This window comes from Cotesia typhae, unplaced genomic scaffold (assembly GCF_013202065.1).
Source record: "Cotesia typhae breed Kobodo isofemale line unplaced genomic scaffold, CoteBio_Ctyphae scaffold_152, whole genome shotgun sequence".
NCBI lineage: Eukaryota > Metazoa > Arthropoda > Insecta > Hymenoptera > Braconidae > Cotesia > Cotesia typhae.
This window is the reverse complement of record NW_027423776.1, coordinates 4,544,878-4,569,996: the sequence shown is the minus strand read 5'-3', so window position 1 is coordinate 4,569,996 and position 25,119 is coordinate 4,544,878. Positions and strand designations below refer to the sequence as shown.

General features: G+C 28.4%; 8 protein-coding genes across 14 annotated transcripts; 4 read left to right on the top strand and 4 right to left on the bottom strand.

The window, feature by feature from the left end:
* Positions 1-200: 200 nt before the first annotated feature.
* Atf6 (bZIP_ATF6 domain-containing protein ATf6) lies at positions 201-6,635 on the top strand. 2 transcript variants are annotated; one of them, XM_074256776.1, is made up of 3 exons: positions 201-496; positions 3,115-3,330; positions 3,427-6,635. In XM_074256776.1, the coding sequence occupies exons 1-3, from the start codon at positions 421-423 to the stop codon at positions 5,781-5,783; spliced, it is 2,649 nt and encodes an 882-aa protein (XP_074112877.1). In that variant the 5' UTR covers positions 201-420; the 3' UTR covers positions 5,784-6,635. The 2 variants fall into 2 exon arrangements, with proteins under 2 accessions (XP_074112877.1, XP_074112878.1); XM_074256777.1 differs by lacking the exon at positions 201-496 and adding an exon at positions 1,394-1,631.
* LOC141536335 (sulfiredoxin-like) lies at positions 5,772-8,148 on the bottom strand. The gene is made up of 3 exons (XM_074256790.1): positions 8,009-8,148; positions 6,861-7,056; positions 5,772-6,799 (listed from the first exon to the last, which is right to left on the bottom strand). Exons 1-3 carry the CDS (start codon positions 8,066-8,068, stop codon positions 6,651-6,653), a joined length of 405 nt encoding a protein of 134 aa, XP_074112891.1. The 5' UTR covers positions 8,069-8,148; the 3' UTR covers positions 5,772-6,650.
* A 68-nt stretch (positions 8,149-8,216) lies between these two features.
* LOC141536329 (tubulin gamma-2 chain) lies at positions 8,217-10,772 on the top strand. 2 transcript variants are annotated; one of them, XM_074256781.1, is made up of 6 exons: positions 8,261-8,279; positions 8,359-8,458; positions 8,533-8,735; positions 8,810-8,956; positions 9,039-9,175; positions 9,715-10,772. In XM_074256781.1, the coding sequence occupies exons 2-6, from the start codon at positions 8,410-8,412 to the stop codon at positions 10,535-10,537; spliced, it is 1,359 nt and encodes a 452-aa protein (XP_074112882.1). In that variant the 5' UTR covers positions 8,261-8,279; positions 8,359-8,409; the 3' UTR covers positions 10,538-10,772. The 2 variants fall into 2 exon arrangements, with proteins under 2 accessions (XP_074112881.1, XP_074112882.1); XM_074256780.1 differs by having other exon boundaries at positions 8,217-8,458.
* On the bottom strand, positions 10,733-12,612 carry Trmt61 (tRNA methyltransferase 61). Its single transcript, XM_074256783.1, has 3 exons — positions 12,115-12,612; positions 11,035-11,477; positions 10,733-10,949 (listed from the first exon to the last, which is right to left on the bottom strand). Exons 1-3 carry the CDS (start codon positions 12,467-12,469, stop codon positions 10,797-10,799), a joined length of 951 nt encoding a protein of 316 aa, XP_074112884.1. The 5' UTR covers positions 12,470-12,612; the 3' UTR covers positions 10,733-10,796.
* Positions 12,613-12,747: 135 nt separating this feature from the next.
* LOC141536330 (GPN-loop GTPase 1) lies at positions 12,748-15,522 on the top strand. Its single transcript, XM_074256782.1, has 5 exons — positions 12,748-12,888; positions 13,550-13,776; positions 13,867-14,231; positions 14,302-14,531; positions 15,133-15,522. Exons 2-5 carry the CDS (start codon positions 13,563-13,565, stop codon positions 15,440-15,442), a joined length of 1,119 nt encoding a protein of 372 aa, XP_074112883.1. The 5' UTR covers positions 12,748-12,888; positions 13,550-13,562; the 3' UTR covers positions 15,443-15,522.
* Positions 15,504-17,422, bottom strand: LOC141536332 (GPN-loop GTPase 3). The gene is made up of 3 exons (XM_074256784.1): positions 17,256-17,422; positions 16,595-16,791; positions 15,504-16,134 (listed from the first exon to the last, which is right to left on the bottom strand). The coding sequence occupies exons 1-3, from the start codon at positions 17,298-17,300 to the stop codon at positions 15,552-15,554; spliced, it is 825 nt and encodes a 274-aa protein (XP_074112885.1). The 5' UTR covers positions 17,301-17,422; the 3' UTR covers positions 15,504-15,551.
* Positions 17,423-17,711: 289 nt separating this feature from the next.
* On the top strand, positions 17,712-21,125 carry LOC141536336 (PHD finger protein 12). The gene is made up of 4 exons (XM_074256791.1): positions 17,712-18,017; positions 18,132-18,331; positions 19,370-19,450; positions 19,506-21,125. The coding sequence occupies exons 1-4, from the start codon at positions 17,970-17,972 to the stop codon at positions 21,073-21,075; spliced, it is 1,899 nt and encodes a 632-aa protein (XP_074112892.1). The 5' UTR covers positions 17,712-17,969; the 3' UTR covers positions 21,076-21,125.
* A 1,104-nt stretch (positions 21,126-22,229) lies between these two features.
* Rab35 (RAS oncogene family member Rab35) lies at positions 22,230-24,467 on the bottom strand. 5 transcript variants are annotated; one of them, XM_074256786.1, is made up of 5 exons: positions 24,291-24,467; positions 23,860-24,202; positions 23,553-23,692; positions 22,787-23,211; positions 22,230-22,666 (listed from the first exon to the last, which is right to left on the bottom strand). In XM_074256786.1, exons 3-5 carry the CDS (start codon positions 23,602-23,604, stop codon positions 22,538-22,540), a joined length of 606 nt encoding a protein of 201 aa, XP_074112887.1. In that variant the 5' UTR covers positions 23,605-23,692; positions 23,860-24,202; positions 24,291-24,467; the 3' UTR covers positions 22,230-22,537. The 5 variants fall into 5 exon arrangements, with proteins under 5 accessions (XP_074112887.1, XP_074112888.1, XP_074112889.1 ...); XM_074256787.1 differs by having other exon boundaries at positions 23,916-24,202; XM_074256788.1 differs by having other exon boundaries at positions 24,053-24,202.
* Positions 24,468-25,119: the final 652 nt, after the last annotated feature.

Genomic DNA, 25,119 nt, shown 5'->3' with positions numbered 1-25,119 from the left:
TAAGGTGCAAGAGAGAGAAAATTACAGGTAGAGAAAGAGCGTGGAGAGTCATCTAGAGCAGGTTACACTACAATTACATTTGTTGACAGTTGATCACGGGTCGTGACTCACGACGGAGAAAAAAAGGGTGAGAAAACGTAACAGATGACTCTGCAGCTAGTACGTGTTTACAAAAAGCTATATTCTAGTCAGTAGACTTAGTAATTCTTTCTGTCTAGCAACATTGAGTTTATGTCAATGCACTTCAGTGAAAATATCCATAAAAAATAGTGGATGTGTTGAATAATATTTTTCATGATAAAAAAAATACGTTTAATACTCTATTAATTTATAGTATTAAATAGAAACGAGGTTAGCGGCTTATCACGACAATCATAACAAAAGTTAAATGATACAAGTTTGACAGCAATAATAAATACAATGTTAATAAAAGAAGAGCCGCAGTGGAATTACTCAGACTCTAATTTTTCGATGTTTCCAGAACTCGAAGCGCTGGGTATGTTTTACATTAAAAATTAATATAATAATTATTTTACTTTATCTTTTTATTTTACAGTCTTCATTAATTCTAAGCTGATTATATTTTAACTACATAGTTAAATGTTTTACTAAAAGTTTGATAAATTTTTATTTTATCTTTTAGTTCAATGCCGCTCATTAAATCATTTATTTGTTTTTTTTATCACCTCCACGATGTCATGTTCGCTGTTTTAAAGAATCTTACAATGTTTGTGCGAAAAAAAAATTGAATACTGAAAACTAGAATTGAAAAATCTACGTTACTGTTTAAACAGTTGTTTATTAAATGTCTAAAGAAAATATTTTTCTTGTACCGCTGCGGTTACGAAATGAAACTAATAATAAAATTGTTTTTTTTTTCTTTTTTAGTAATGATACTAATTATCGAGCAATTTTTATCAATAATGTTATCTCTAATACTCAGTGATTTTAGAACTTAAAACTGCTCTATAAAAATGATATTTAATTTGGTCTTTTTATTTCATAATTTTTATTTCCGTAGGTGATTTGAGGATAAATAATGACAATAGAATAGATGCTTTTATTTATGAGTTAAAACTGACCACCTTGTAGATAACAACTTTACGGGACTCAATGTATTTTTTTGTTGTATTGAAATGTGTGGGTATAGATCTGTATATTCGTGCATGTGATATATATGTGGGTATACATAACTCCGGGTACCTACACAACTATCCATTCTCGGTAGTTAAATTCACCGGTATATGGGCACATTCAATGTACAGTATAGAGAAGTGGAAGTAAATTCTGTTGCTGGTTGCTGCTAGTGATATTCCCATCCAAATGCACACGGTCACGATACTTCAAAGTTGATGGTGGTGTTGAAGAAAACACGGCAAACTATCACGCCGGTCGGTCACGCTTGACATTTTGAAAATGTTTTTGTTAATTTAATATATATTTTTAACAATTACCATTGTCCGTTCTAGTTTTATTGTCAACGCGCTTTTGTTAATTGAAGACTTTAATAAGTGAATTTATTTTGTAAACTTCAAATAGTAAAATTGTGTAGTTTTTAACAATGAAACAAAATACTAAGGTTCACTGTATTTTGAATATGATGGATTTTGATGAACATTCATTATTTTTGGGTAAAGTTTTTAAATACGTAATTTTAATTATTAAAAAACAATGTTTTTTTTATTGCGATTGATTTTTTAATTATCAAAAAAATTTTTTTTAATTGTTTAATCAATAAATTTTTTTTTTTATTAATTCTATCTTTAGATTTTTTTATTGGAGTTGACTTTTTTTTTAATTATCGAAAATTTTTTAATAAACAAATTGAAAAAAAAAATTTTTTTTTAATTATGTTTTAAAAAAACTGTGAAAATTTTTTTATTATAAAACAGAATAATTGTATAATTTAACTAATATTAAATATTCGTTAAATCAAATAATCAAAACAAAATATCAATTGTAATAATAAATATTAAAAAAAAAAAAAAAAATAATTTAATTTATAATCAAAGGTGTTACGAAATTGATATACACAGGTGACATTGTTCAAACTATAACTTATGCATTTATCATAATACAATACATTGAACTATATATTATTAATTTAAATATGTATTTCTAAAAGTACATTGAGCATTGTGTTGAATACTTGTGCCAATTTCTCCAAATCAACACTCACGTCTATAAATTTGACATTATACAAATAGCGTAAAAAAATATTCATCAAACTTTATTTATTTAATAAAATTTTTAAAATATAATATGGTCAGCTGTTAAAATTATTTAGTTTAAATAAGTGTTATGATTATAAACTTATAAAAAATTACCCTGATAGCCACCTTACCTATAAGTTACTGTCAATCTACGTCCGCAATTTGAAGCAAACTTGACGGAAAGAGTTGGCAAAGCGAGCGATTACCTATTAGTTACCTATAACTTACTCTGCAAATAGACGTCAAAACTTGTTGTACAAGTATTTCCTTCAAATTGTAGTAAAGTTGAAAGGAAATTTAACTACAAGTTTGATTGTTAACTTGTATTCAAGTTGCGGCCGTAGATTTCTGTCAATTTGCTTACAACTGTTGTTGAGTGAAGAATTACCGCCAACTTGATGTATAACTTAACCGTAACTGCTGGGAGTCAACACTTACTGAGAAAGCGCTGGCTATCAGGGTAATTTAATCAATTGTGGGATGAGCGGCTCGTGTTTATTCTCAACTGATAATATTGGTAAAGATAGATATAATGCAAGAGATTCGAATCGTTATATCAGACATTTAGTTTAAACGATTGATTCTTATATTATACTGGATATTATTTCATAATACAAGAGAAGAAGAGCAAGAGAGAAAAATACAAAGTTCATTGACTCAAAAATCCCCTCGTTCCTACGTCAAAAGTTGTTCGGAAACTTGTTAATTTATATTACCATAACTTGCCATTAAAGCGAAAAATTCATCAATATTTTTCCTTTTTTTTTTTTTTTTCTATCCGCAACAATGATAAATTGCGAAACTATTAAACATTGAATTATTTGCTTAAATCTTTTTAAACAATTGTCTTTGCAATAATGTTTTAATACTTTTTTTTTTTTTTTTTTTTTTTTTTTTTTAGACAACGAGTACCCACTGCCAGCGGACGATTTTTTACAAGCATTAAGTTCTGACCTTGAGATTCCACTACTTTTAAATGGCGAAGGATCGCCTGGTCGCGATGAAAGTCCTGACGAAATAATAAAAGGCGCAGCATTGAATTCATTATCTAATTTCGATAAATTCGATAACGGTTATCATGAATTCGATGATGTATTCTCAAATATTAACGATTCAGGTAATTTTTTATTGATATAATTTTTATTTTAAATTTCACCATAAATTTATTTTATTTATAATTTTACTTCATAAAAATTAATTATTCAATTTTCAGAATTGGACATCAGTAATGCACCTTCAAATTTAAAACGTGAGCCAGAAAATCCGCATTTTCCTCCATCACCAAGTCCCAGTCACTCAGAATCAAGTAACGGTGGCTCTGAATGGCAACAAGACAATCAGTACAGCGTAACAGCTGCATCAGAAAAATTTAGTTTAGACACACCACCGATATCACCTCCAGAAACAGATTCTCCGCCAGTGTCACCGCAACCAGAACCACAGCCGACATCAGCTAAATTACCAGTACTTCATCCGCTGAAATTAATTCCGTTGAATGCCCAGGACGTTAATTTGTCCCAAAATCGAGCTAAATTTGTTCTCTCAAAAGGCAATACGGCGAAACGTGTGTGCATTCAAACGATAAAGCAGTCAACACCTTCATTTTCTTCCTCAACATCATCTTCATCTTCATCATCCTCATCATCATTATCATCATCATCATCTTCGTCGTCATCATCGTCAGTATTATCAAACGGCAATGGCGAGCCACGAAAAATGATAGTGCTTAGCGCTCAAGATTTCGCGGCATTAACTAAAAATGTTACTCAAAATCCATCACTAAGGCCACCATTAAAAATTCAAACTCTAAAACGTAAACAAGATAGCAACATAAATAACTTTAATTTACAACCGACCGGCGATTTGAAGCAAACAATTGAATTACCGCAAACAAACCACATTAAAATACTTAATCCGATACCAAACATACCGGTTGTTAAATCAGAACTGGTAATAAATGCTCCACTCGACCATGAAGATGTTAAAACAACAACACCGACGTTATCGGCTCAACCATGCACGCCGATCGTTATCAACCATACTGCTCCTGCGAATAGGCCGGCAATAGCTCCGATTTTGATAAAAACAGAAATGTCGGATATTAATCACTTGACAGCGCGCCAAGAGTCGGAGTTAAAAGCGTTCAAGCGCCAGCAGAGGATGATTAAGAATCGTGAATCTGCTTGCTTGTCTCGCAAAAAGAAGAAAGAGTATGTGACGTCTCTGGAAAGACAAATTTCGGATTTAAGAGAAGAAAATAAACAATTAAGGATGGAAAACTCATTACTGAGACATCAATTAAAATTAAATGATGACAATCAATCGTTATTTAGTTCAGATAAATTAAGTACTTTAAAACATGGAGTTAGTAAGAAAAATACAGCGATACTTTTAGCTGTTTGTTTAGTGTTCTCAATAAACTTGCCTGTGTTTAATGGAATATTTTCCTTTGACAAAAATCAATTAGACGTTTTATCAAATTCAAATGCACCAGCGGTCGTACCAAATGTCAGGCACGGCCGGTCTTTGTTGTGGTCGACTAACATAAATAATAATAATAATAATAATAATAATAATAATAATAATAATAATAATAATAATAATAATAATAATTATGATGAGGATAATAGTATAGAAGAGACTAATACAACCTCGTCGCATCTACCTATGTGTCCAATGCATTCGATGATAAATCAGACAGAATCTAAACGGCTTGATTTTGAATTACGTCGATGGATTGGGGAAGATCGTGGTCATGAAAATTGGACTGAGTTGAATGATAAGCAAAAAAAAATAAAGGCTAAATCAGTGGGTGAATTTTTGTTGCCAAAAATAATAAAAAATCTTGGCTCTGATAAACTGAGATCACTGTCGGCTAAAGAAGAAGAATTAAAAGCGGGCGATACTAATGATAAAGAAATAACACCGGCGAACAACAACGCGCTAAAAATATTCTCGCTGTTTGACGCAATGGAAAAACGAGATACGTTTTATGTTATTTGGTTCAGTGGTGAGCATCTGTTGCTCTCGGCAATGAGTCAAAATATCACAAAGAGACCACGTATGTCCCTGATATTTCCCACAGATTCGGTCAATAGCTCTTTGGCTCCACCGCCTCCTAATCACGTTACGATGCGACGTATAGACTGCGAAGTCACTGATACCGACTTAGTACACTTGCCCGAGTCTATTGTTGTGCAGTATTTGAAGGATAATCGTAAAGCTCAGCCCAAGACTCGCAGTAATCCAAGACCATCTGGTAATTTTAATTTAACTAAAAATTACAAGCGTTTTAATTTTGTTAAGAATAATGATACCGCCAGTGAGTATGAAAACAAAAGTAATAATCAGTCTTATGCAATTAAAAAAGAACAGGGATTCCCTAATGATATTCCGTATTTAGTTAAAGATAAATTTAATGACTTTTCGGTTAACAATCCAAAAAATTTTGACTACGAACCAAAAAATGTTGACTATCCGGCTGATGTCCCTTCGTATGTTAATAATTTTAACAGGGAATATGTTAGAAGTGATAGACAATTACGAAAAAGACGAGGCTTGAATCTTTAATAGATATATTTATTAATGCATAATACATGATAAATTGTCATTTTATTAATGGTAATTCCATATGATTGATAAGGGTATATTTGTCTAATTTTTTAGTTAGACAGGTTGTGTATCGATGGCTAAAAAAAAGCTATGGAAAATTCTTTCTAAGCAGGATTTAGACAAAGAAAGAGAATTTTAATTCATTAAAATCAATAAGCAATGACTGATAGCAGTTTTTAAATTATCCATAGTTAAGTTTAAAAGTGTGTAATATTAATATAAAAAAAAAAAAAATTAATGTTTATAATGAAGTGCAAATTTATAAAATAATTGCGGTGTAACACATAAATTTTTAAAATTTGTTACTAAAAATTTTCTAACTGCACATAGTGTTAGTTTATGAAAAAAAAAATTGTAGCATGAGTAATACAATATTAGTTAATTATTAATGTAATTATTATTAACTAGATAATTATTTTTAACAAAGAGATTTGTTATTAAAATTACATTTTTGTAAGATAATTATTATTAAGTTTGTTCTATTAATAGTCTATGTGTGCATTATTAGGCTAGCATTTTAAATTTTTATTTAAAGTTTTTTAATATTATTATTATATGTTAAACCGATAAGAGCACAATACAAAAAAATGAATATTAATATTTAAGTATTGTAATTAAAAAAAAAAAAAAAAAAAAATTACTTGTTAATTTTTACGATGCAATGCAGTTTACAACTTTCCAGATTTTTTGGTTGAAGTTTTTTTACACTGGTTATATTTTTGTACTAGCGTATTATTTATCTCTAAGTTTAATTATTGAAATTGTATATAAAATGTGAGTAATATAATTTGAATAAACTTTAAAAAAATATCTATAAAATTGATGTTACTTCAAATCCGGAGTTGAGTTACCAAGATAAGTTTTTAAATCGGTTACTGTGGATTTAACAAGTTTGGCTTTAATCGTTGATCTATTTAAGCGCTTGTGAGCAGTGTATCGGTGACATCCACCAAATGAGTAGTAATAATCACCTCCTGAAAATTATGCATTAAAAAATTAAAAGATGAATGATTAGATATGAAGAAAAAAAATTACCTTCGGAGCCAGTAATCCATAAAACGTCAATAGGAGGTACCAAGGACTCAGTGTCTGGATCACTTAACGTCTCCATTAAACTTTTGACTTTCTCTTCATTTACTTCTGGAGGAAACGGTCGTAATAAAACACTCATAGGTACATCGTGAATTTCAGCGTCCTTGCTTGAATGAATACTTGTTGAATCCATTTTAGACTAAAAATAATATTTATTTTATCAATATAATTATTCGCATTGTTTCATCTTTTTCAATTCAGAAATTAAATACTTAATAAATGAATTAATGTACGCAATTAATCTTACAAAATTATGATGCTGAAATTGACAGACATCTGTCAATTTTTTGGATTTTTATAACTAAATTATTGCAAAAAAATAAAAAAAAAATTGTGGTACCGCAATTAGCAGAAATTTGAAAATTCTTTGAATTTATATAACGCATCAATTAATATAAAAAAATAATATTGCTAAAAATTGACACTTATAATTTTTTTTAATTTCTACCTTTTATTTTTTTCATTATAATTTAATTATTATAAAAATCTAAAAAATTTTACGGTGTCCTTGAAATTCAGTATCAAAAAATTCAACATTAAGAAATTTAAAAAAGTTCCAATTGTGAATTAAAAAAAAAATTTTTTTTATAATTAATTTATGATACAAAATTATTATAACATTTAATTTAGCTGTCACTTGACAATTTTTGAATTTTTATAAACAAAAAAATTTGTTCTAAAAAATTATTTAAAAAAAATTGCATTTTTAATTTTATTAAATTTCTACAAGTCCATTTTTTCAATGATTTTTTTTTTCCATAATTTATTTATTAAAAAAAATTAAAAAATTCGTCAAGTGACAGCTAAATTTAATATCATAAAATTATTATGACATTAAATTTAGCTGTCACGACAATTTTTTAACAAATAAATTTGCTCCAAAAAATTATTTAAAAAAAATTGCATTTTTAGTTTTTTAAAATTTCTAAATGTCGATTTTTTGTATAAATTTTTTTTTTGTCACAATTTATTTGTTATAAAAATTCTTAAAATTATCAACTATCTGCTAAGTTAATTTTCATAAATTATTAGAAGTCTGTTGATTTCAGTATCATTCCAAAATTTATTTTTAATTATTAAAAACTACTTACAATATTACTTTGGTACCTGAATCCAACAACTTTTACTAAATTTCTGACATTAGTCATCATATCTCACGAAATCTCATGCAATATCATGATTAAATTCTGCGCTTAAAAAATACCTGTACACACTATAGCAAAAATATTTCTACATGTAAGTATTTATAAATGTAATTATTATTAGATGGCAGCAGCAGTTGGCCGTATTATTTTTGTATCAGATGTTTATGCGTTGCTACAAGTATAAAAAATTAAAATTTGTCAATTATCCGTTAATTTTGTACGTTATTGTGTCAACTAAAATCAATTTTTGTTGACATAACCTAATAAAATAATTAAAATACTTATTTAAACCACAGATTGGATATTTATTTGCTTATGAGGTGACTTATTAAACAAAATTAGTGAAAATGCCGTGTGAAATGATAACTCTTCAACTTGGCCAATGCGGCAATCAAAGTAGGTGTCATTATTATTATTATTTTTTTTTATTTTTTAACTATGAAAATAATTTTAATCACATTTGCTTTCAGTCGGCTTTGAGTTTTGGAAGCGATTATGCGCCGAGCACGGAATAAGTCCCGAAGGAATACTCGAGGAATTTGCAACTGAAGGTACTGATAGAAAAGACGTTTTTTTCTATCAATCAGATGATGAACATTATATACCTCGAGCGGTATTACTTGATCTCGAACCTAGAGTTATTCATACAATCATGAATTCACCTTACTCTAAAGTTAGTCATCTCTATTTTATTTTTTATTACTCCCAGTCGGTCATGATATAAATTACTAATCAAATTTATTATAGTTATACAATCCAGAGAATATTTATTTATCAAAGCACGGTGGAGGTGCTGGTAATAACTGGGCTTCTGGATACCACCAAGGAGAAAAACTTCAAGAAGAAATTTTTGATATTTTGGATCGTGAAGCTGATGGAAGTGATAGTCTTGAGGTAAAATTACTGTAATTATTTAATTGGTTTTGAATAAATCAATTCAATTATTCAAATAAATATTTAACATTCTATTTTTTAGGGATTCGTATTGTGCCATTCAATAGCCGGGGGAACTGGATCGGGTATGGGATCATTTATGTTAGAGTCATTGGCTGATCGATTTCCAAAAAAATTGATTGAAACCTACAGTGTGTTTCCCAATCAAGATGAAATAAGGTAACTTATTAGTTGAATATTTTTATCAATAGGGTAAGTGTGGGTATTACTGCGGTTTTTTTGGTAGGTCTTACTGCGTCCTTAAATAAATAATATTAATTGATCAAAATTCAATTTTTAATGCATAACTGATATTAAAGAAGAGTTATCGTACTGTTATATGCAAAAAATTTTTAATTTGAACCATTTTATGTAAAGAAAAAGATCTTTTAATACCACCTCTTTTTGTACAGAAACTCACAAAAAAGCTATAGTTTACTACCTGTTAGCCAGATAATTTTAATTTATTAATAACAAATTGAATAATTGTTGTAAGTGTAAAACTAACATACAAATATTTTCTTGAAGATTTCAATTACAAGAAACAATTTTTTTTAATTCAAAAAGCTCAAGTACGATTTATTTATGATTGAAATAAAAAAAATCTGCAGTAATACCCACACTTACCCTAATCATTTTTCATTAATTTTTAAATTATTTGTTTTATTTTAAAACTAAAAAAAAAAAAAAAAAAATATTAAATTAAAATAATTTTTCAGTGATGTCGTAGTTCAACCTTACAATTCTCTACTCACACTAAAAAGATTAACTCAGTGTGCTGATTGTGTTGTGGTGCTGGATAACACAGCTTTGAATCGCATTGCATCGGACAGACTTCACATTCAAAATCCCAGTTTCACACAAATAAACAAACTGGTGTCAACAATAATGTCTGTCAGCACAACTACGTTGAGATATCCATCATACATGAATAATGACCTAGTCGGTTTGATCGCACCACTGATTCCCACACCGCGTCTACATTTCCTGATGACTGGATACACACCGCTGACAACTGACCAAGAAGGACAGTCTGTCCGTAAGACCTCAGTACTGGACGTAATGCGTCGCCTTCTACAGCCAAAGAACATGATGGTGTCTACAGCGCTCGACAGAAATGCTTCACACTGCTACATATCAATACTAAACATCATCCAAGGTGAAGTTGATCCTACGCAAGTTCACAAATCTCTCCAGAGAATAAGAGAACGTAAATTGGCCCAGTTTATACCTTGGGGACCGGCTAGCATCCAAGTCGCGCTCTCTAGAAAATCTCCGTACATCCAAAGCGCTCATCGCGTCTCTGGTCTCATGCTCGCCAATCACACAAATATATCTTCTCTATTTGATCGCGCTCTTCAGCAGTACGACAAGTTGCGCAAACGTGAAGCTTTCCTCGAGCAATTCAAGAAGGAAAAAATGTTCGAAGATAATTTAGACGAGCTAGACAATTCGCGCGAAGTCGTGGAGTGTCTCGTTAAAGAATACCAAGCTGCTACGAGACCTGACTATCTCACCTGGAGCCCCAATAAAGCTGAATAAAATAACTCATCATTAATTTTACTAATTCACTTGCCATAAATCAGTAATTAGACTTGAATCTCAACTAACTTATTGACAACATGATTTTAAGTGCCATGTTGATTGTTAATAGTAACATTCCTGTTTAAAGTTACAGTATTTTTTCTAAATCCACTAATAATTATTATCTTAAATGTGACTAATAAAATTAATCTGTTAAATTTAACTTTTTAATTAATTAAAAAAATTTTTTTTTCACAAATTCGTTGATTATTTATTTTTAATTATCATCCTCAGTGATACGAGCGAAGAGAGGCGGTAAAGTTGCTATCGTGACGTATCCTGTATGTCCTGGAAGTGAATGGGCATGTGATACTGTCAATATTTTGTCTTGTTCAGCGGATTTTTTTTCTATAACTTCTTCCACTGAGTGCTAGAAAAATAAATGTTTTAAATTAACATAAATATTTTACAAGTATCTAGGTTTAAAAAAAATTTATATAAAATTATTAACAAACCTTTTTCTTTAAGCAATCAAGATTTAACTTAGGAACGTTTTTGAAAACAACAGTGAGTTCCTTCTGTAAACACTCGTAGGTGCGAACGTCAACGAACCCAGTAGCTTCTAATTGAATGCAAGTCTGCTGTACTTGTTCAATACACGGTGAAAACGAACACAATTTACCACCAGATTCTTTGAAAGCATCAACAGCGTGATTTATCGTCAGCCAAGGGTGAGGTAAATCTAAAAACACTGCGTCGACTTTGTGTTTGAGCGCATCTCCGAAACCTTCTAGACAAACATCTTTGTGAGTTACTGTCACGAAATCGTCGATGCCGTGTTTCTTGAACTCTGCTGTCGCCAACTCAACTCGCTGTTTGTGGAAGTCAAAAGTATGCAAGTGACCGTGGGGTCTGATTGTTCGAATTAACGAATGCGACAATGAACCACTGCCAGTTCCTGTAATAAAAGTACGGTAATAATAATTAATAAATAAAAAATTATTATTAATTTAGAAAACAAAATATTTAAAAAATTTTTTTAACTCACCTACAGATAGTTTAATTTTCTAAATATTCATTTTTTTATTTTTAATTTATTTATATTTTATTACGACACTGAAATTAGTAAACACGATAATTTTTTTATCATTCTTAAAAGTAAACAAAGTCTAGAAAAAAATTTTTTTTAAATTACATTTATAATTTTTTAGAGTTTCTGAAGATAGAATTTTTCAAATAATTTTTTTTTTTTGCTTTAGTTTATTTGTTAAAAAAATTTTTTAAATCATCAGATGTTTCTCAATCTCAGTATCATATTGATGACATTCAATTTAGCTGTCACTTCACAATTTTTTTTTTTTTTTTTTAACAAATAAATTATAGCAAAAAAAATTATTAAAAAAATGGACTTGTAGAAATTTTAATAAATTAAAAATGCAATTTTTTAATAATAATTTTTTAGAACAAATTTTTTTGTAAAAGAAAATTAAAAAATTGTCAAGTGACAGCTAAATTTAATGTCATTCATATTTTATCTGTCAAATTAAACAGTCACAATAAAAATTAAAGATAAAAAGCTAAAGAATAATAATCACCTGTTTCAATAACAATACTTCCAGGAATAAGATCCAACAAATGAATAATCAAACTTATGTCAGGCGTATAAATAATTTGGGTTCGATGAGGAAGAGTTACCGTCCATAATTCTGGAGTCGGTTGCAACACATACGCCCAACCACGTGTCAGTTCTACCTTGGTACCATACTTTTTTCCGATCAACGAAGGAATTTTCAAAGCACCGTGGGTAGTTTGAAAGACATTATCAACCAGTTCTCTTTTTTTGTTTACTATTTTGTGCGTAACCTCAAAGCAGTGCATTTTTTGTGGTCCAAAATATAAAACCACAACATCACCTTCTTCAATAATGGATTTAGTTTTATAAAAACTCATTTTTATTTACAATTTATTGTTTATTTGTACGTGTATTAATATCTGTACATATATACAACGATTGTTGTAAAAAAAGTATACAAAATTTCAAAATTTGATGCTATAAAACCGATAAAACCGCACGTGCTAAGTCCACGTGAAAGCTCAAGCCTCGCACACCAATCCAAAATATATTAGATCTAATTGCAATGTGAATAAGTCATATGTGTGTGTCACGTATGCACACATAAGCTAGGAAAACAAATTTTATGTAGATGGCGACTCTGTTTTTGTCTTTTCGAATAAATAAGTTTTCAGTAAGCTTCGCTCATACCAAAAATAAGCCGCAAGAAGCAGATTCCACATTTAAATATTGCTCAATGCGTAATAAACAGTGAAGAACATAACCATAAAAAAATTCAAGAGTGTGCTTAAAAACAGTAAGTAAATTTTTTATTAGTATGTTTCAATTTTTTATTTTATTTATAATTACAATTCAAAAATTGGAAGTAATGAATAGCACTGAAGTTGACAGATATTAAAAATTTTTTTGGAATTTTATAACAATTAAATTATTAAAAAAAAATTTTATTAAAAAGTTTCACATGTGAAAATTGATAAAAATTACAAGTGAAAATTTTTAGAAACATTTTTTTTATTGTAATTAATGAAAATTAACTTAGCAGATAGTTGATAGTTTTAAGAATTTTTTTAACAAATAAATTATGGCAAACAGAAATTAACATTTAGAAATTTAAAAAAACTATAAATGCAATTTTTCTTTTAATAATTTTTTAGAACAAATTAATTGGTTAAAAAAATTTTTTTAATTGTCAAGTGACAGCTCACTTTAAATGACATTAAAGTTAGCTGTCACTTGATAACTTTTTAGTTTTCTTTAACAAAAAAATTTGTTCTAAAAAATTGCATTTTTAATTTGTTAAAATTTCTACAAGTCCATTTTTTTAATAATTTTTTTTTGCTATAATTTATTTGTTAAAAAAAATTAAAACAATTGTGAAGTGACGGCTAAATTTAATGTCATAAATAAATAAATAAAATTATGAATATGTCATCAATTTTTAATTTTTTTTTTTTTAGTTACCAAAAGACGATGGATGCAAAAGCGTCAGGAATTAAAGATTCAGCAGAAAAAACTGCCGGTATGTCGGGCAAAAAACCTACATGCATTATCGTACTAGGGATGGCAGGTTCTGGCAAAACTACATTTGTCAATTCAGTTGTTGCTCATCTTTATAAAACTGGGACTCCTTATGTAATTAATTTAGATCCAGCCTGCAGAGATGTGCCTTACCCAGCAAATATTGGTAAATGCTTTATTAATTTTTAATAGTCCTGTATTTAGACTTCATTCAAGCTTAAATTCATATTTAAACATATGATTTGTTTTATTACAGACATTAGAGATACTGTCAATTACAAAGAAGTGATGAAACAATATCGCTTGGGCCCTAACGGAGCCATCGTCACTACCTTAAACTTGTTCTCTACAAAATTTGACAAAGTGATTGAACTAATCGACAAAAACAGCAATGAACATGAGTACGTAATAATAGACACGCCAGGACAAATCGAAGTATTCACGTGGTCAGCGAGTGGTTCAATAATAACTGAAACATTGGCATCACAGTTTCCTACAATTGTTGTCTATGTCATGGATGCTGTCAGAAGCCACAATCCTGTAACTTTTATGTCCAATATGCTTTATGCTTGTTCCATTCTCTATAAAACTAAGCTACCATTTGTTGTCGTTATGAACAAGGTACTTTTTTTTTTTATTAATTCATTTTATACAAGTTTTTCTATTGCTAATTACATGAATATTATTGTAGATTGATATTGTCGACCACAGTTACGCTGTTGAATGGATGGAAGACTACGAAGCGTTTGAAAATGCCTTGAATTCAGAGTCGAGTTACATGAGTAATTTGACAAGAAGTATGGCTTTAACTCTAGATGAATTTTATCGTGATTTAAAGAGTTGTGGGGTGTCAGCGCGTGAACATAGAGGCATTGACGAATTTTTAAATCTAGTTGAAGATGCTGTTGAAGAATATAAAACGTAAGTGTTGATATTAAATATTGATTTAAGGGGAGCGATACATGTAAACGCTTTAATTTTTACCGTTTTCTGAGGATGTATTTAACTGGGAAAGAATGAATGAATCATTTTGAAATTTTGTAGGGTTATTTATTATATATTGAAGACCAAAAAAAAAAATTTTTTTTTTTCAAAATAACCGCCGTAAAAATGAATCTGCCGAAATCTCGGAAAAAAACATCAATTTGCGGGCGTTCTCACTTCTCGTACGGTGATCGGAAATTAAAAAAATTAGTTTGTACGTGAAAATAAAAAAATCGTAAATTGGCACACCTCAGAAAAAAAAGTTTGATTTTTTACTCTTTTTTTCGATGGTTTTTTGTTAAAAAAGGTTAATTTTTGAAAAATTTTTTGGAATGTTAGAGGTTTAACTAGAAGCTGTTATTATAAAGTAAACGTAAAAAATTTCATTTTGTTTTGAAAATTTACAGGCATATTTTTGAGATGATATTCTAACGATTTATGAAAAACAAAAATCAATTTTTTTTTCTTTTACATGTATTGCCCCCCTTAACTGTGAAAAGTTTATTTTTATTCAGATAACTTATTAAAAAATTTATAGAATCTATAAGAAAGAATGGGATCAAATGAAAATCGATAAAACTGATCAAATAAAAAAACAAGAAAAGCTATTAGAAAAGGCTGCGCTTAATCAAGCACAATCTTTGATAACCGCGGTGTCACAGGGTGCTGATATTATCTCCCAAGTGTCGATAAAAGCTCCAGGTGATGATGATTCTACTGATGAGGAAGGAGAAGAAGTTGGAAAATGTGATGATGAAGTTGAAGAAGAAGAATTTTTGAGTAAGTTTGTCAAGAGTCATCAACAAGCACAGAATGATAGACAGGCTAAAAGTAAAGAACATTCTTAATTCAAGATTTTAGATATAAGATTTTTTTAATTTTAATATTTATAAGAAATAAAAAAAATAATTTTGCAAGAAAATATAAATATTTATTTGAATATAAAAAATACATTAATTAATCATCTTCATTTTCGTCGTCTTGTGGACCGAAATCTTGGGTTTTAATGTCCTCATCCTCGCCGAATTGTATCGCGTTGTCAATAGTAATTCTGACGTCTGAAATACTTTCGTCATCGGTTATGTCCAAAGGAATAAATCTTACTAGACTGTAGCTCTCAATGAGCTCACCGATAGCCTCTGAGAGACGACAATACTTTTGGTTCCAAGGATTGTCTTCCATGTCGGCGAGAAGAAAATATGGATCTGGTTCTAAATATCTGTCCAGCTGTTTTTTATCTTTTTTTGACAGCAAATCCGTTTTACTGAGAATATTTAAGTGAGGAATCTCGAGGTTGACCATCACGCTGAGTGCTGCCATGGTGCCAGACAAAAATTTAGATGAATCCACCATAAACTGGCTGTCTAGGAGAAATACTCCACAGAGTCGAAAGTTTAACGCTTCTAACATCCCGATTAATTTTTTGATAACTGACATGTGACTGTAGAGCTCTAGTTGTCCTGGACAATCAAATATTATGTAGTCACTATCAACATCACCCAATTCGTCAGCTAACCATTGTGAATTTTCTACTAAAAATCTAATAATAAAAAATAAAACATGAATTACAAATTTTGTAAGTAAAATGACCGATGTTACCGTTAAGGAGGTCCTTTCGCCATCAATGTTAAATAAAAAATATTAGATTATGTATAAAATTAATTTTTATCTAATAGTTAAAGTCTTTATTCATCTACTAGTGAAATTTAATTTATTCTTCACCGTGGAAATTTTTGAAAAAAAAAAAAAAAAAATTTTAAATGTTAGTATTTTTTCCGAGTCTTACAGCTGATGTACAAGAGTCAAATCAATTTTTGTATTTGACTGTTTTGTTTTTAATTTTCAAAATTTCAACGATTAATGCCTCGTATACTATTTATTTTTTAATTTTAGGAATTTTGATGGGTTTTTTATTTTAATTAATTAAATATTGACCACTTCAATTGTTGTGACTCAACTAGAGCGAAAGGACTTCCTTAATGTCATCATTAAATACTTACTCCATACAAAAAATAAGTCCACCATTAGGACCAAATTTTAATTCTGCATCTTCCATGGCATCATCAAGACTTATCAGCTCTCTAATATCTACAAGTGGTTCATAATCAAAATATTCTGCAGCCGGATCTAAGTTAACCACGTGGATTGTTTTGTTTTCATCAGCAGCGTGTTTTTGCATCGCTTGACAGTATGTTGACTGCAAATAACAAATAGAGAATTAAATTCCATTAATGTATTTTTAAAAATTGTTAACAATTTTTGAAAACAAAAATAAACATGACATTAAAGTTAGCTGTTACGTGACAATTTTTTAATTTTTTTTAAATTCTAAATGTCAATTTTTTTTTGCCATAATTTATTTGTTACAAAAATTATGACATTAAAGTTAGCAGTCACTAGAGAATTTTTAAATTTTATTTAACAAAAAAATTAGTTCCAAAAATGATTTTAAAAAAATTGAATTTTTAGTTTTTTAAAATTTCTAAATGTCAATTTTTTTTGCCATAATTTATGTGTTAAAAAAATTCTAAAAATTATTAAATATCTGCTAAATTTATTTTCATACAAAAATTCTTAAAATTATCAATTATCAGCTAAGTTAATTTTCATAAATAATTCTAAATTTTTCAGGTTAAAAATAAAAATAATTTTGTAAATTACCTTGCCAGAACCTGCCGGTCCCATAATTAATTGTCCGTACCTCATTTTTATATTTTGTTTTTTTGTGTAATATTATTAAATTCTATTAAAATCTATTTTTTTATTAGTTAATAAAAACATTAATGTTTATATGCACAGTGTGATAAATTACAAACAATTCATTTACGCCATCCGACTCAACTTTGAACAGCAATTGCAAAATTAAACAGTAACTCCATCTTGAATTTTCAGAATCATGCTAAATACTTTTTTTGGCGAATTAAATTTTCAAAAGTTGTTGTTTTAGTAGAATTTTTAGAATTTATTTTGTTATCTTAAATCCAATGTTCGGTAAGATGAATATTAATGCTTAATCAAAATAATTTGGTAATTATTTTGATGTCAACATTAATAATTTATAAAAAATATAATTAAATTTATAATATTTGCAGAAATTTTATCAACAGACGATATGAAAAAGACAATGAGACAGAAAATGCTAGAGAGAATAAAAGGATAAAGAGAAAAACGTGCTCAGAAATAAAGTTATAAGTTTTACTTTTAGATTTTGTTACGTTCAACAAATGGTATATTATGTTTATTTATAAATACAAAAAAATAAAAAAACTTAAACAACAATAAAAACAGATATAGAATAAACAAGCAGATGAGTTTTCTTGCAGTAGATTATTAGTCAAACGAATTCATCAAATCTAATTAAATATTCCCTTAACAATGGGTACTGTTGACTATGGACTACCATCAAACGGTGGTCTCATGCCAGTAAGTTAATTTTATCTATTTACTTATTATTTATATCAATAACCAATCATTTAATAATTATATTTGCTCCAAATGAAATCGATGGCTCTTTAATTTAATTAAATTTTTTACTAGCAAATACAAGCACTCATAGCTCCGCCAGTATCAGAAGACTCAAAGGTATCAAAGAATAAAAAAGATAAAGATGAAAAAAGGCATCCGTATTTCAAAAGACCTGGCAGAGGTCACAATAGAGACTCTTGTGATGCTTGTCAAGACGGCGGCGAATTAATTTGTTGTGATAAATGTCCTGCTTCATTCCATTTACAGTGCCAGTAAGTATTTAGTTCTACAAAATCCTTACATTAAGCAGAAAATACTTTAATAAGAGATTATTTTTACGTCGCTGAGAATAGCAGACGTCTAACTATTTTTTTATTCATATTTCATTAAAAAAACTCGATTGAAAACATGCACAGTAGTCTCTAGAATGTCTTTTTATGAAGACACAATTTTTTTGCAGCTAATATTCAATGTATTTATTCAAATTTATGCATTTTCACAATTAAATTTTATACTAGTTGCGTAATAAAATATGCATAAAAATTAAAAAATTTATTGAATATTAAATCAACTTTTTTGGAAAAAAAATTGACGACTGCTAATTTCATGGTTGTATTTTTTTTTTTATTCAAGAGTTATATTACTACATTCATATAAAATTTTTTTAAGGAAGAACACCACTGTGACGATCGAAAAAAAGAGGTGATTTTCGGGAATTTTTTTGACAGGGAAAATAAAGGAATTTGGGGATCGGATTGTTTTTATTTTCTGAAGGGTACATTAAAGATTATTACCCTAAATTTTTATTTAAAAATATTTAATTATTACAAAGTTATTAACAATTTTGTAAGAGCATTAGAAAAAATTTCCCCTTCCATAGTCGGTTCGATAACTTGAAAACGGATAATCTGAAAATAAAAACCCAAATTGCTTTTTAATCAGTAAGGATGTAGTTATCGTCGCACGTACGGAATTTTGAAAATTTTCATTTTTAAAAAAATGGCGACTGATTGAAAATTTTTTCACTATTCTTACTGTTTTTTTTTTTTTTTTTGTTTTAACCCGGCTAAATAAATCTTTAAAATAAAAATTTTTTAAATTTAATAAATTAAAAAAAAATCCGATCCCCAAATTCCTTTATTTTCCCTGTCGAAAAAATTTCCGAAAATCACTTCTTTTTTTTTATCGTCACAGTGGTCTTCCCCCTTAAGTAAAATGTAAAATTAATTAAGTAATTGTTATAAATAATTTTTAAGTAAAGAATTATTTTCTAATTTAATTTTTATTTATTGATAATTATTATCTTACAGTGATCCACCTTTAGATGTATCCGACATACCAAATGGTGAATGGATTTGCCACGCTTGTTGCTATGCAAAAAAAGATCTCAAGTCAAGTTCAAAAAATAAAAAATAACAATAACAATAACTGCAACAATAAAAATAGTAATAATAATAATAATAATAATAATAATAACAATAATAATAGTAGTAGTAAAAAGTCATCACTAGAAGTATTAGCGTTAGCAGCATCACTAGTTAATCCACGCGAATTCGAATTGCCAAGAGAATTAAGACTACCAATAACATTTCCCGGTACAGACAAAGTTGACGTGGTAGCTGGTAAACGTGGTAAACACCAAGGAACATCTACAAACGATGGTAAAAGTCATTGTTTAGATTCAAATTTAATGGTACCATTGCCAGCGAGATTGTGTTATGAGTGTGGCAAGAGTTGTAAACGTGCTCCACTTATAGCTTGTGATTACTGTCCATTATATTTTCATCAAGACTGCTTAGACCCACCACTAACGGCCTTTCCAAGTGGTCGTTGGATGTGTCCGAATCACCCAAATCATTTTATTGATCAAAATCTGCTGCAGTCATGTAATGCGACAGAGCGGTTAAAGTTATGGGATCAATTTGCTACGCGTAGAATCGACCAGCATGCGGTTAAATTGGAGTTTTTACGCAAAGTACGAGCTGTTAATCCACCGTTTAGAGTTAAATTGACCTCTAATGGCCGGAGTAAAGTTAAAGTACCAACAATGGTTAAGTATTATTATGCTAATCCAGTAGAATTAAATACTTTAAACTCGTACCGAGTTAAAACACTTATAAGGCCGCATATTGAGAACTCGGAAGATATAAATAATGAAAAAAGTAAACAAGTTAATGGAGATGACAGGCGTGATAATTGCTCAAATAAGTCTAGTGATGATATTAAAGAATCAAATGATAGTAAAGAAGATAAAAAGGAAGATGATAAGATAGAAAATATGGAAGTTGATGATGAAAAACCACTCAATCAATTAAATGATAATATTTATGACGATAATTTTAAACAAAATTTAAGTTATAGTAATTTTAGAACGGGCCATTCTATTAAAGAAGGAGTTCAACTGCTGGAGCGACCTGTTCTCGAAGCATTAGCGCAACAAAGATTGGAGCAAATATTGAATCCATTTCACGATGACTATCTGATAGTAAACGACCAGTACAAAGTTAGAGCCGCGCTGTTTCCCCTGAGCAGAAAACCTGGCCCTCCGGCATTGATGGTCAGCAGAACTATGACCATTGGTACTGGAGCTAATTGTGACGTTTTGCTCTCGAGATATGGAAACTGCGATTGCGTATCATCGAAGCATGCCGTTATATTTTTCGACGACAGTACTAAGAGATACGAATTACTGAATTACAGCGAGTACGGCACCACTGTTGACAATGTTTTTTACTCATGTGACTGCACTAGCTTTTCAGGAAGACGCAGCAAAGAAGGAGATGTACTCCCAGACAATTGGAAACCATACGGAACATTAAAAGATTTATCGAGCAATAAATCTAATGGAAACAAAGTGTCATGTAAATGTTCAACAGATGTTGATCTCGAAGATCTTAACCAAGTTTACACACAAGCTGGCTGGGAAGGCAGTGCTACGGTTGCTCATGGTTCTATTCTTACATTTGGGTGTCTTGTTTTTGTTTTTAGTACTGTTGCTGTGCAATCAAAATATTGAAAATATCCTTATTTTAGTAGTTTAAAGTAATTGATGTTGATATTTTTTTTTACAAAACGATATTTGGATATTTTTGATTGCCAATTTGTTTTACTCCGGAATGATATTTTACAATGAATTATTTGTATATATTTAAAGAAAAAAAACAGCATTTTATATTAATTGTTCTGGATATTTTTTTATAAATTTACTTAGAGGTAAATTGAGATTAACAATAATTATGATAAAAACGAAAAAAATCCTGTTTATTATTATAATAGATATATATTATAATAGTAAAGTAAAATAAAACACCTAATACTCATTGTTATTTTGTCTCGTTGCTTCAGGTACAGTGCAACGACTAAAGACTATCAATACTTTGTTTATTTTTTATAATTATATCTGTTACTATTTATTTCTTTTTATTATTATAATATTAAATAGCAATCAATCCAAATTTTATTTAATCACAAAATATTTGAGTTAATGTGATATGTCGAATTAAAAATTAAAAAATTATGGCGACTATTTATTTGAATGTTATAAAAATTTTTAAAATGCTTTATCAACTTGTGACATAAAATGACAAAGTAACAATCAATGTATTGGTATAAAGGGTTGCTTTTTATCACAGACTTATTGTAATACGTCTCAGCCGCCACGTTAATAAAATCCGACATTTTTTTAAAAACTCTGCATTTTTTTAAATCAACTCGTGAATTCTCCTTTTTTGGGCCATAATTTTATAATTGTATGTACTATTTGTAAAATGTTTAAAAAATAATGTACATATTTACATGTAATATTTTTTTACGGTATTTATATAAGTTGTAACTTTAAAATTTGTCATGAAATGTTTTTTTTTTTTTTTTTTTTTAAATTATTATTATTAAAAACAAGTTGTAACACTTTACAAATAGCGATTGATTATACTTAATAAATTATCTACGAGTTTATATGGTTTGTAAATATTTTTATAATTATATAGATTTGTTTTCTTCGTTGAATTATTTATCTTTAGGAATACATGCTTAGCAATTCTTCGTTGATTCTTCTAATTGTTATTTAGTTAACACCGATGAGAAAAAGTCGATCGAGTGTATGTTAATTGAGTAACCTTTCACATGATATAAATGGTATCATCAACAGTCGCAAGATTCAAAATAATAATATTAATAAAAATTATAATAATATATATTAATAATATAATAATAATTGTATAAAATTAGCTATTAATCGTTTGAAACTAGTGAGCACAATATCTATGACACACATTGAAGCTTTCTCTCATTGTATTAAATAACGAGATCAATCACACTCGTATTTATTTTTTGAATAATTAATTTTAGTAATTCAATCGTTTATTATTAAATTATTATTCAATGTCCGTTGATTTAAAACATTTCGAAAATTGCTAAATATTAACTTTTTTTTTTTTTTAAATTCATTTTTAATAAAAAAAATTAGATATTAAAACGTGCTAACAACATTTTTTTCTATGTTGCTTGGTACTTTTTCTTAAATTAACCGTTTCGTTTGTTTGTATAGCCTGACGTTCTTTGCGTTCTTTTTTTGTGCGTAAAACTTGACGTGTTATCGCCATAAACATCTGAAAAAAATAAAAATAAATTTTTATTAATCGAAATCATACTGATTGTAACAATGATAATAGCAACGAAAAAAAAAAATAGTAATCTAAATTGTAATCATAAGAATAATTAATTAATACCTCTTCAACGTTAATATTATCTTTAGCAGAAGTTTCGAATAATTGGATGCCCATTTGGTTGGCAAACCGCTGAGCATCTTCTGTCAAAACAACTTTGTGATTAGGCGCATCATTTTTGTTACCAACTAGAACCCTGTTGACAATATCGCAATTGTGCTCTATTTCATGTAGCCATCGTTTTACATTTGCAAACGAATCGCCGCTGGTTACATCATAAACAACAATAACACCATGCGTTCCTCTGTAGTACGTTGACGTTATTGTACGAAAACGTTCTTGACCAGCAGTGTCCCAAATTTGTAATTTAACTCGCTCACCGTCAACTTCAACGGTTCGGATTTTGAAGTCAACTCCTATGGTCGTTATGTAGCTTCCATTGAATGTATTATCAGCGAACCTGAGAAGTAGTGAACTTTTTCCGACTCCTAAAAATTAAAAAACATTAAATTAATTAGTGAGTTTTTAAAAATATTGAAATTAAAAATAGTTGAGAGCCTCTGAATGATGGATAAAGTTAATGTGTTTACGTTGTAAACATCATTGCACATATTATAGAATTGTATCAAGGGCAACATATCAGACAACCCTTTATCTATCATGAATCATGACTCTTCATAATGCGGAAGGCAATAATTTTATTGCCTGCATCATAAATTTTTTATTACACTAATCGTTAAAACATTTAATCTCTTGCTCAATGAACTTGGTCTTATCTCAACAATAAAATAAAGTAAAGTAAACTTTATAAAAAAAATAAAATAATTACCACTGTCTCCAATAATGAGTAGTTTAAACAAATGATCATATTCTCGAGCCATTTTAATGAAGAATCTTGTTGTTCTTTGGTCCAGCAATCTCAGTCTCACGAGTATTTAAATATATATTTATGTATGTATGTATATATGTCTACAAAACCACAATATAAAATGTATAAAAAAATTATTTAACTAAGCTGACGGAAAAAGCAACAAAAAATAATAGTTAATAAATTATAAATAAAATGAGTAATAGTTTCTTTGTTCAAAAAAAAAATCGGTACTAATACTAAGTGTAAAAAAAATTTTTTAATGTACGTTTAGTTTCTCCGTCAGGTCATATACACAATCTCCAGAAAATTTTTGACACTTGCTACAGGCTTGTTGTTTTAAAATCACAAGATCGCCATATTTTACTGGATAAGCGATATCACTCTGACCATTTCATTATTATATTATTATCACTATTGAGAAAATATATTCGTTATACATAACGCCCACATCGACATACTTGTTTTACTCTTCTTCAGTTCAATCTTTAATGTGTCTATATATACAACAATACATACACATAAATATATTTCTCCTTCCTACATATATACGTATATATGATATGTATATACTACTACGTCTTTTTGTTCACAATTTAAATCTTCAAGACCTTAAACAAAATAAAAAAATTATTAACACAAAAAATTATTTGTATTTATTTATACTAGTATGTATATTTTGAAAAAAATCAAATTTACTTTTTTTAATTAAAAAAATCACCAAAACTTTTGTCTTATTTTATTAAAATAATTTTGACAGAATTATTTATTATTTCAAAATTAAAGTTTAATTAGCACGTGCTCAATATACTGACAATGGAGATAACAAAAACGAAGTAGACCAGAAAATATAAGATTTTTGTGTTATAACAGCCAAGAAAATAGTATAGTATAATCATTCATGCTGTTACAACGTTATAAATGCAATGAATATAAATTTATTATTATCATTATTATCAAATATCAAACATAGCGTACTATATTATTTTACAATTGTATTAAAATCCGTTGAATATACCTATTATACTACATGCATAGGTATGTGTCATGTAATAAAATGTACAATACTGAAGTTCAATTTTAAAAGTCAATTTTACAAATTTTCGTAATAAATTAATTATAATAAAAAAATGCTTCTAAAATTTTCACTAAGAATTTTTATTAATTTTTATGAAAATAAATTTAGCAGATATTTAATAATTTTTTTTAATAAATAAATTATGGCAAAAAAAATGTAAAAATGAAGTTAGCCGACATTTAAAAATTTTTAGAAATTTTTTATTGACAAAATTTCAATTAAATAATTAAAAAAAAAAAAAAATTCACCTGTAAAAAACTTGAAAAATTATAAGTGTGATTTTTTAGAAATATCTTTTTAGTTGTAATTTAATTAATAAAAACTTTTAAACGTCTGTTAATTTCAGTGTCATAAAAAAATTAGGAAAAAAAATTGACATTTAGAAATTTAAAATAATTAAAAATCCAATTTTTTAAAAATCATTTTTTAGAACTAATTTTTTTCTTAAAT

What these genes read in the sequence shown, in the direction of transcription:
- Atf6 (XM_074256776.1), top strand. Translation starts at nt 421, where the DNA reads ATGTTAATAAAAGAAGAGCCGCAGTGGAATTACTCAGACTCTAATTTT. An exon ending in TCCAGAACTCGAAGCGCTGG is followed by an intron (nt 497 to 3,114) that starts GTATGTTTTACA and finishes TTTTTTTTTTAG; the next exon opens with ACAACGAGTACCCACTGCCA. An exon ending in CTCAAATATTAACGATTCAG is followed by an intron (nt 3,331 to 3,426) that starts GTAATTTTTTAT and finishes TTCAATTTTCAG; the next exon opens with AATTGGACATCAGTAATGCA.
- LOC141536335 (XM_074256790.1), bottom strand. Translation starts at nt 8,068, where the DNA reads ATGATGACTAATGTCAGAAATTTAGTAAAAGTTGTTGGATTCAGGTAC. An exon ending in TCAGGTACCAAAGTAATATT is followed by an intron (nt 7,057 to 8,008) that starts GTAAGTAGTTTT and finishes TATTATTTTTAG; the next exon opens with TCTAAAATGGATTCAACAAG. An exon ending in ATGGATTACTGGCTCCGAAG is followed by an intron (nt 6,800 to 6,860) that starts GTAATTTTTTTT and finishes CATAATTTTCAG; the next exon opens with GAGGTGATTATTACTACTCA.
- LOC141536329 (XM_074256780.1), top strand. Translation starts at nt 8,410, where the DNA reads ATGCCGTGTGAAATGATAACTCTTCAACTTGGCCAATGCGGCAATCAA. An exon ending in TGGCCAATGCGGCAATCAAA is followed by an intron (nt 8,459 to 8,532) that starts GTAGGTGTCATT and finishes ATTTGCTTTCAG; the next exon opens with TCGGCTTTGAGTTTTGGAAG. An exon ending in ATGGAAGTGATAGTCTTGAG is followed by an intron (nt 8,957 to 9,038) that starts GTAAAATTACTG and finishes TCTATTTTTTAG; the next exon opens with GGATTCGTATTGTGCCATTC.
- Trmt61 (XM_074256783.1), bottom strand. Translation starts at nt 12,469, where the DNA reads ATGAGTTTTTATAAAACTAAATCCATTATTGAAGAAGGTGATGTTGTG. An exon ending in AAGTATTGTTATTGAAACAG is followed by an intron (nt 11,478 to 12,114) that starts GTGATTATTATT and finishes CTTTTATTACAG; the next exon opens with GAACTGGCAGTGGTTCATTG. An exon ending in TTGATTGCTTAAAGAAAAAG is followed by an intron (nt 10,950 to 11,034) that starts GTTTGTTAATAA and finishes TTATTTTTCTAG; the next exon opens with CACTCAGTGGAAGAAGTTAT.
- LOC141536330 (XM_074256782.1), top strand. Translation starts at nt 13,563, where the DNA reads ATGGATGCAAAAGCGTCAGGAATTAAAGATTCAGCAGAAAAAACTGCC. An exon ending in TTGTTGTCGTTATGAACAAG is followed by an intron (nt 14,232 to 14,301) that starts GTACTTTTTTTT and finishes ATATTATTGTAG; the next exon opens with ATTGATATTGTCGACCACAG. An exon ending in GCTGTTGAAGAATATAAAAC is followed by an intron (nt 14,532 to 15,132) that starts GTAAGTGTTGAT and finishes AAAAATTTATAG; the next exon opens with AATCTATAAGAAAGAATGGG.
- LOC141536332 (XM_074256784.1), bottom strand. Translation starts at nt 17,300, where the DNA reads ATGAGGTACGGACAATTAATTATGGGACCGGCAGGTTCTGGCAAG. An exon ending in GACCGGCAGGTTCTGGCAAG is followed by an intron (nt 16,792 to 17,255) that starts GTAATTTACAAA and finishes TGTTATTTGCAG; the next exon opens with TCAACATACTGTCAAGCGAT. An exon ending in GGACTTATTTTTTGTATGGA is followed by an intron (nt 16,135 to 16,594) that starts GTAAGTATTTAA and finishes TTTTATTATTAG; the next exon opens with ATTTTTAGTAGAAAATTCAC.
- LOC141536336 (XM_074256791.1), top strand. Translation starts at nt 17,970, where the DNA reads ATGGGTACTGTTGACTATGGACTACCATCAAACGGTGGTCTCATGCCA. An exon ending in CAAACGGTGGTCTCATGCCA is followed by an intron (nt 18,018 to 18,131) that starts GTAAGTTAATTT and finishes ATTTTTTACTAG; the next exon opens with CAAATACAAGCACTCATAGC. An exon ending in TATGCAAAAAAAGATCTCAA is followed by an intron (nt 19,451 to 19,505) that starts GTCAAGTTCAAA and finishes CAATAAAAATAG; the next exon opens with TAATAATAATAATAATAATA.
- Rab35 (XM_074256785.1), bottom strand. Translation starts at nt 23,604, where the DNA reads ATGGCTCGAGAATATGATCATTTGTTTAAACTACTCATTATTGGAGAC. An exon ending in ACTCATTATTGGAGACAGTG is followed by an intron (nt 23,212 to 23,552) that starts GTAATTATTTTA and finishes TTTAATTTTTAG; the next exon opens with GAGTCGGAAAAAGTTCACTA. An exon ending in ATAATATTAACGTTGAAGAG is followed by an intron (nt 22,667 to 22,786) that starts GTATTAATTAAT and finishes TATTTTTTTCAG; the next exon opens with ATGTTTATGGCGATAACACG.